Raw genomic sequence first — 9,243 nt, forward strand, 5'->3', positions numbered from 1 at the left:
GGGGAAAATGTGCTATTTATAACAGTAATTTTATTTTATTATTATCATCATCAAGTCTAAAATTATAATAAACTGTGTTCGCAAGAATTATTACAACACAATGAGAAACAGCTCCCAAACTACCAGGGATTTGAAATAATACCCTTTTCAGTAAATTCTTGTACCTGGCAGATTACTCTGACAGAAGTAAAAACTCAAATGTTCTTGCTAGTGGCTTGAAACTAAACTGAGGTGTACACGTGTGACAATTATTTGGCCATTTAACTTTTTGCCTTTTGATGGTGCCTTTATTCATCATACTTCAGCAGAAAAGTCTGCAGGAATGATACACTCAGGAATGTATTTGGCTTGGTGGTGTTCATTCTCCAGCTTCCGTAAACTGGAACTATTAATTCATGTAGGGCGACAGAGCTAATATCAGAGCTGGGCGCCATATTTTACGTTTTAAACTCCACTGAATGTATTTGGTCTGAATTTGTGCTTTGTTTCTTTCCCCAATATTAGTTAGAGAGTTAAAACAAATCGTCTCTGCTATTTATAAGTTAGGGTCAAGTCAACATGTCTCTAATTGTAAGTACACAGGGTCAGTGGAGGAAGCTACTTTTAAAATGATATACGTACTGTTTAATAGATAAGGCGAAATTTCAGGTTTTAAGCTTGCATATTGTAGCTTTGTAGATTTCTGTCAAGGGGAGACCCTTTTCAACCAAACCCTGCTTTCCCAAAGAGCCAGGGGATTTTCCTGAACAGTAAATTGTGTACGTATTTACATATTTCTGGAAATAAGCCTGTAATTTATGCAGCTCCAAACACTCGAATGTAAACATTAATTTCAGAACAACTTCATCCAGTAAACAGATTTTTAACGACCACCATAATTTCCGCTGAGCAGGTTAAGTATGCAATGCACCTTTTGCAATTGGCAACTTAAAGTGTGTGTATGGGGGGGGAAGGGTGAATCAATTGAAAGGCAATTGTTTACTCTTTCTAAATATATTTGGCTGCAGGTATTCTTAGAAGAGGTCTTTTACAATGAGAGGAAAACCACGGTGTGCATATATATAGTAAATAGAGCTGAAAGCAGCCAGTGTCTACTTGGAATATTTAGAGACAAAGAGGGTAGAGGATAAAAAATAGGCAGTGAATTTCCATAAGAAATGTTGACTCTGAGTCACACAATAAACATTTCATTGTTGTTTTGTTTTCTTTTTTTGATTTATGATAAATTATTCTCCCGGAATTAATGAAGAGGTGGAATCCCTAAAATGTAATTTGGAAAAGACTCTACTATAAATAAAATGTAAATCAAAAAGAGTAACCCAGCAATTTTTAATCTCAAACTCTGCTGATTCAGCAGCCCAATTGTAGTTGTCCTTTTCAAATCCCCAACTTTTCAAACTATTTTATTATAAGTTTGTAACGTATTTCCCTCCCAAAATATAAACTCTACATTGTTCAAGACTGCCTTAAATTGGGTTAATAACAGTTTTATTTAAAATCAAAACAAAACAAAAATAACCTCTGGAAGCGTATTTCCTCCAAATAAAAACCTTAAACTTTCAGATGAAGAGGAAATTATGGACAACTCTGCAATAAGTCGAAGTGTATGAAATCAGGAATTTTTAAACAGTGTTTTTAATTGAAAATAAAGCTAAAGCATGCTTTTCAACAGTGCAAATTTTCATAATTTTGATTTACTGCTTCCATCATCACAACATATTACACCAGCATGTCTTACCGAGGGCTAGACTCTAGAAGTCTACCTGTTAAACTATTTCGATATTAAGTGCAAATATAGATAATTGCCTCTGATTGTCACGTGCAGTAGAAATGCTCCTGCTACATAGATAGGATGGTATTGCAAAACTCAAGTTTCAAGAGATTCGGATAAAACAGTGAAGTGTATTAAAGTTTAAATGCCTGAGTTTTGGTGCCAAAAAGCTATGAATAACATGATATTCTCATTTTGTGTATTCTTTCCACTTATGGCCTCACGTTTCACTTTCTGTGTTGCATTTACCGCTTTGCTATTTCCTCCATCGAGTGTGAGAGGTTAGACCATAAATTGTACTGCTATACAGACAAATATTTTAGTTGCTTTGCAAGTTAGTAAGGGGCATGTTCAGACCAAAATTGAAGTAGGACATTAGTGGGTAACAGTAACCTTATTTAAGACTTTGGGGTGAAACAAAAAGTCTTTCCAATTGCAAAGAGTGACTGTACAAGTAAAAAGACACCCTTTATCAAAAACAGAATTCCATATTTATTTACTAGTTTTGAGATGAGGCAGCTTTTCCAGTGCTTCAGCTGTACTCCTACCCCAACCTTTCCAAACCATAGAAAAATTAGTAAATGCAACTGCTCTTGGAAAAAGAGCCCCCTACTCTGGAAAACAAAGCTCCCGAAAAGTAGAGACTGCTGCCACATTGAATTATAGTGAACCCTTACTGTGCAACCAAGTAACTTAACAAACTTTAACTGAATTAACAGTTAGACTTCCATTTTCGAAATCTAGTGCATAAATTTAATGGCTCATTCTAATATTTATTATTCAACCTTTTGACATTTATTTGTAGCAGTTGAATTGAGGTACCGGTGCATTATTAGCATTTAAACAGTAAAGTGTTCCAGCTCTACCATAATAACTGAGTTTAAGTTGAGTCTTTAGCCTGAAGTACTCTGTGGAATGTAAAAATTACCCAGACAAACAAACAAATAAAAACTGTAATGGAAAAGAAAATAGTAATCCGATTTCTATCTTCACAATGTGATAAAACAGGACTCCAAAAGTGTGTAAAGCATTAAGGGGCTTGTACAAACCATCCTGTTGAGTTTAAAACAAAAGAAAGGTAAAGGTGGTTCAAGAAAGTATTTTCCAAACTATTTTATTAATTAAATTTCCTGAATTTGTGGCTAGGTGGAAGAGGTATTGCAGAACCGCCCAACTGCCATTTCCATACAGGGTGGGCCTTGTGAGGTGGTTGCGAATCCTTAGTGGTGTTTAAGGAATAAGCTGGCAACAAATCCCCATCATTGCCAATAATTAGTGACGGTGGACAGGGAAAGTTTGCCATGAAATTAAACGGCCTTTTCACTGCTGATGCTACATTGCTGGCTACCCTTTTGCGTCTATTGGTAACTGTAAAATCATCCAGTGTTCCTTCATGTATCTCAATTTTACCTGTAGGACGTGGGCTTCTAGCTGATTTCAAATTTGGTTTGACTGGAGGAGTCTGCAGTACAGGTCGCTTTCCCAAAACCAATGTCCTGTAATTTTTTCTCACCCTCGCTCCAAATTTATACTCCCCATCCTCAGGTTTTGGAGTACCTAAAGTGCATGAAAGGACCTGACTCTGAGTCAGCGTGTTTAAGGAAGTGGTTTCTTTCTCAGTGCAAGCAGAATCTTCCTGGGCTGTTAATAAAACGTCCGGGTTATTACTCTCAGTCACACCGTTAAACTCATCCTTAGTATCATTGCACTCACACTTTAGCTTATGTTTTGAAAGGTCAGGTTCATATTCTTCATTCGTACTGCTATCCTCTATTTTGATTTTAATATTGTGCAGGAATGGCAATGCCTTATTGCCTGGATCAGTGCATTCAAGCTCAGCTGCTGCTGTTGTAGAAGCACGATCAGTTTGCAAAGAGGGTAAATCCGTGGCAAATTCAATACAATGAGGGATTTTGGAATCTTCTTCTGAATTTGCTGCTGTTGGTGAAGAATCATTATTTAAGAACCTAGCAGCTATTGTATTGTTATCTGCACAGTGTGTAGTTGTTGCTTGAAGGCATTTCCTTGCCTCTCTGAGTATTCTTTGTTGTGGAAATGCATTGTTTGTCTTTGGGCTAGGTGAAGAGGCCCCCTTTGCAGCACAGTTAATTGTTAGGTCAGTACTCTTTACATTATTGGAAAATTCAGGGTGTGGGAATGTGATCTCAGATACCCTATCATTCCTTATCTCAGCAAAACAACTTCCAAGGCTGCTGGAGCAGCACACTGGAGGTGCTTTGGATGCCCAGCTTTGATGACTCCATTCCTCTGGCAATTCCGATTTGACACCACACTGAGCACTTTTGAGGTCGGGAAGCCTGCCTGCCTCCTCGAAAGCTGGCGATTTGGTGGGGGCGGCCGTGGCCAAATGATACAAGAAGTTGGCCTGGGCCATGCTGGGGGGGTTGCAGAAACTGGTTCGCCTGAAGCGGATGCTTTGCACCGAGACCTGGCTGGAAACCGAGCTGGAGTCGGAGTCTGAGGTCGTATCCTCCTCCTCGGAGCTGACCTCGCTGGAGTCCGAGACACCGCTGCCGTCCTCCTCGTCGTCTTCCTCCTCCTCCTCCGAGGACACGGAGTTGCTGGTGCTGGAGAGGCTGGACCCGAAGTCAGAGTCGTTGGCCACATGGTCGGAGTAAGAGCTGGACTCCGAGTCACTGCTGTAGCTCTCGGGGAAGCTGCCCAGATGCTGTTGCTGCGGCTGCTGCGGAGAAGTGCAAAAGCCATTGACGAGGTGAAATCTCTCCAGGCAAGCGGCCGTGCTTGCTGCAGCTCCTTTGGGCTTGCAGGGCCTGGGCACGATCAGGAGCCGCCTGGCGCTGCTGGGGGTGTTTAATAAACAGTCCTTTTGGGCGGCCTCACACGGTCTTTTCCTTTTGTATCTGTAAGTCAAACCCACAGGGCTCCCTGCAGCAGCAGCCGCCGCTAGCTTGGTCTGCGCGATGGCGGCGGCGGACTGGTAATAAGCAGCAGCAGCAGCAGCAGCCGGGTGCTTGCTGCAAAGGACGCTCCGAAAATACGGGGGATCCGAGTGAAAGGTGACATAGTTGCCCACGATCGGGGCAGTTTCATAGTTTAAAGGGGGTTTGCAAGGCGACCGAGCGATTTCTGGGTAGCTGTGACCAGTGTATTTACTAAAAATGTGAGGTAGATCAGAGGCCGGTAGCAAGCCTGTGTCCCCGGGACGCAAAGCTTTTCTTCTAATTGGCAGAGGCTGAGCCGATTCATTCAAACCCAGCCAGAGTTTGTTCTCTTTCCAAAAGCTGGAGTAGGGGTCGGTGGATGTGTGCTCCGGTTGGAGATCTTTTGTTGACAATGACCGGCTTATTTTCCTCCTTTTTGTCTTAAGGACTCGTTCCGTTTTGCAAGAAGTGTAAAGAGCTTCTACGTCCTCTCTGGATATCAGGGTGCATTTGGCTGCATGAAAAGCGATGGAGTTGATGGCTTTGAGTTTCCTCAACTCCTCCAGGTCGCAGTGATGCTTTTTTACTTTTAAATGATCCATTCGCTTGTGCACTGTAGTTCTCGGGATGTTTTTGAGCAGGTCTGTAAAAACCTGAGAGAGTGCAAACATTTGCTTTCCTTTAATGATGAGGTAGCCGAGCCTCACGCCATCCACCTCTTCAAAACCCGACTTCAAGTCTCCCATTTCGTGAATTAAATTATTCCCAGCATTTGCAGAAATAAAGAAAAAAAGCCACACACACAATCCTCAGCCAGATGCTGTATTTGTCTCAAGGCATCCTGCTAATAAAATAACAAAGACTGTTATTCCTGCTCAATGGAGTGCCAAACTTTAGACGAAATTAGAAAAAAAAAACCAACATGTGAAACTACAATCTCTCTATATTTTTGTTTGAAAATCAGGTTTGCCAAAGTGTTTCTCTAAGTTGCTGTTGAAGATCAGTACCTGTTCCCTTTCATTCCCTGCTTTTCCATTGGAGAACTATGATAATGGAATGTGAAGGGAGGAAGAGAAAAGAAATGCAGCTGCTATTCCCGCCGCTGCTTTAGCTACAAATAAAATGACAGAGTGAAGTGAGCTCGTCCGGAGACACCTTCATCAATTAATTCCCCTAAAGCCAACGCTGATTGGACACTCCTGACAGGTGATGCAATAAAAATTGATATTCCACCCCTTCCCCCCCAAAAAAATCTCCCACTAATTAGCATACCCTTACACTGCCAAGCCCCCCTCCCAAAGTAAATAATACAGTTAGTATATAAATCTTTCTATTAAACAATCTGAGCTCAGATACACTCAGACCTCTCAGACTTCATCGCTAGCTACAGATGTAGGATTTGTATGTTTTTATTGTCATTTTATATATATCTATATATCTATCTATATAGATAGATAGATATATATATCATTAGACTATTTTGGACAAATGCCGCTATTTTGCGCATTATGTGACTGTAACGGACATAAGTGTTATCATATCGAGAGAAAAGACTTTGGTAATGCAATAATTGTAAACTGATATTTTATTCTGCATTGTGTGGAAAATGAAGCTTAGCGAAAATGTGCAGAATAGCCTGGTATTTCCCTTTTTCAAGCTCCAGAGTGAAAGGCTCTGTTGTTAGAAACCGAGAACGAATACTTACATTTTCGAGTTTCTGTTGATTTTCCTCTTCTATTTAATTGTCGTTCTACAGTCAATGGCTAAGTTTGTTTTTTGCTCTGCATATCAAGGTTTCCAACACCGTAATACTGTCACTCTGTAGTTGAAATTCTGTCTGTAATATTGGGGGAGGGGAAGGAGGACGTGGGCTCACGTCAGACCCATAACAAAGCATAGATAAGCCAGAAATGTACACACTTTTCACAATTAACCGTGCTGGATCACAAGCTGGAATGTCCTAGAGTCCCAGACTCCACGTTAGGATTCTTGTGTGCTGACTGCTTCCAGTAGAGAAAAGAGAATGTAAAATATCCAAGGTGCTTCCAGAGGCTTTACGTAATAACAGAAAAGTGCTGGCACACGATATAGAATATTGCAACGGTCCAGGGCACTTCTGGTTTGCAGCACGTTCAGTTTGGGGTAGACCTTCTGCAGAGTTTAGATGTTCCATTTATACCAACCCTTTAAAAATCATTTTGAAGAAGCAGCATGAAGGTGTAACCTCTTCGCAGTGACGTTACAATACTTCAGTGTCAGGCACAAATGATTTCGAACATGTTGCGATGTTAGCAAACCTCTTCCTTCGTGCGTTAAAATGATGTTTGCGGTTTGCATGTCAAAAGCTGCAAAAATAACTATCCGCCCATAATCAGTTTTCAACTGAAAACTGGATAGAACACAAGCACTTATATATAGCAGTAGTTTAGTGCATATCCAAAATTAGACACATCCGTGTGATTAAGAAAACATCTCATATTTCTGGGACTAATTTTTCCCTTCTAATTCAAAAGTTCCATTATCCACTCTATAGATTGGCAATATGGTGAGTGGAGCTCGTATTACACCATCAGGTATAGCTGAAATAAATAAAAGGATCGCTTTTAAAAAATGATTTTCGATAGTTTTGCATTACAAAGTAAAATGCACACAACCTCCCAATTTCGCAGGAATTCTGGCGAGAACTGGGAATTTGCAGAAGTGCATCCGGAAATTAAGGAAGTCTATTTAGGAGAGTCTGTAACTCAGTAGGTTTGAGATTTGAAAAGCCACCCCTAGACTACTGTTGCTCTCTGCACAGATGTAATCGCCGCTCTTCAACTTAATCAATGTGTGTACAAACCACATCTAGTTCTTCCTTTTGAAATCTAAGGATAGTATTCCCCTCCAAGAAACCAGAGCTACAGCAAATTACATTTTGTCTCTTGAATGAGAAAAGGATCATTGAATGGATCTCGTGATATTTCAGCCTTTAAACGTAACCAAGAGGCAGCAGTGAACAATGCCTCGTCACAGCTAATACCATCCACAGAGTTAAGCCTTCTTTTGCTTCGCATCTGGATTTATCAGCATACATTTTCCTTTCTCACTTGCGTAAGAGACATCATGTTATATTCTCTAGCTGAAAGCAAAGTTTCGAGGGAAAACAGCTGCTGGCGTTAAAAGGAAATCCTCGTAGCCTTTCTAAAGCTAGAGACAATAAGGTCGTTTAAAAATTCCTCCTGATGCACTTATATGCTGCTCGCACCCCCACCCCCACCCCACTATTCTCCTCCCCCTGTTTTAAGGTTAAGGCTATGGAGTCAAACAGTAAAGAAACAGTAACCTCAGATAAAGCTTTTAAAGAAGACATTACAAAAAAAGTGGGCTGAAAAGTCATTTCTTTGCCAGGTAGCTTAGTTCTCTCTCTCACACACACACACACACTCTCTCTCTCTCTCTTACTACATATGACAGTCTGGTAATGTGATTCAGTAACTATTTTTAAAATGCATGCTTTTTTGTTTAATACTTGCACTATCAAATGTTTTAAACTACTAGCAGCTATTTGCCAGACCTCCCACCCCCTCACACCCCCTGAAAGGTACAGCCATTAGCTTCTGGATGTAGTCAGAGCCAACGTTGAAAGGCGGGGGGAGAAGTCTTAGAAAATATCTCTCTCTCTCTCTCTCTCTCTCTCTCACACACACACACACACACACACACACACACTCAATTATAGATATACACACACTTTAAATTGCATATCTTACTCCACATCACACACAGATGTCTTTTGTTTCTTTAACTTCTCCATCATTTTTTGTGCAGAATGAAACAGGCAGCTTTCTTATAGCCATCAGCACACGCTGTATATCAGGATCTTCTTCAGGCACATTGGGGTAGATCACTATAAAGAGAGCTGGTAGAGGCCCTTACCCTGGCACACATACACAGTAAAGGCAGGGGACTTTAAACTGGATTTGCACGCACACAGGGGTTTGTGATCAATAGCTACCAACATTTATGGTTTAGATTATTAATGTGAAAGCTAGCCAAAAGAACGGACAGGAAAAAATAAAGGTGTCTGTTATCAATTATATTAAAACCTATGCAATAATTTACTCTCTCCCTGTGTGTGTGTTTGTGTGTGTGTGTGTGAGCAGGCAGATACATATGTATATTTCTTTAGTAATTTTGTTGACCACCTCAGCCTCACTTAAAGTCAAAGATGAACACGACTCAAAAGATGGATGTTTGCCTTCCATTTCTTCAGAACAGAAGGTCTAAGGATGCCCATTTTACCAACTATATGTACATGCAACAATATATAGTTGCGAATACACATGTTATCAATCAAATGTGTTCCTTTTCACTTTGAGTAACGTGCAATCTGTGATCTACATTCTAGAGTGAGATAATATTTCAGTTCTGAAGCTGTCTGGCCAAAGGATAAACCTAGTAGAAAATAAAGAGAAAAATAATGTTCATAATATATACAGTAGACATTTTCCCATTTATCTCAGATTACTTTCATTTTTGAAAAATTGTGTTAAAATATATAGGCTTGTAGAAAATGTTTAATTATAT

The 9,243-nt window shown here is 40.2% G+C and overlaps 1 protein-coding gene across 2 annotated transcripts; it reads right to left on the bottom strand.

The window, feature by feature from the left end:
* Positions 1–1,240: 1,240 nt before the first annotated feature.
* On the bottom strand, positions 1,241–8,038 carry SKIDA1 (SKI/DACH domain containing 1). Of its 2 annotated transcripts, none has more exons than XM_026649486.2 (2): positions 6,380–8,038; positions 1,241–5,515 (listed from the first exon to the last, which is right to left on the bottom strand). In XM_026649486.2, the coding sequence occupies exon 2, from the start codon at positions 5,418–5,420 to the stop codon at positions 2,889–2,891; it is 2,532 nt and encodes an 843-aa protein (XP_026505271.1). In that variant the 5' UTR covers positions 5,421–5,515; positions 6,380–8,038; the 3' UTR covers positions 1,241–2,888. The 2 variants fall into 2 exon arrangements, with proteins under 2 accessions (XP_026505271.1, XP_024055393.2); XM_024199625.3 differs by having other exon boundaries at positions 1,241–5,518.
* Positions 8,039–9,243: the final 1,205 nt, after the last annotated feature.

Source organism: Terrapene carolina, unplaced genomic scaffold (assembly GCF_002925995.2).
Source record: "Terrapene carolina triunguis isolate 2854851 unplaced genomic scaffold, T_m_triunguis-2.0 Scaffold84, whole genome shotgun sequence".
In the NCBI taxonomy this organism is placed as follows: domain Eukaryota; kingdom Metazoa; phylum Chordata; order Testudines; family Emydidae; genus Terrapene; species Terrapene triunguis.

What these genes read in the sequence shown, in the direction of transcription:
- SKIDA1 (XM_026649486.2), bottom strand. Translation starts at nt 5,420, where the DNA reads ATGGGAGACTTGAAGTCGGGTTTTGAAGAGGTGGATGGCGTGAGGCTC.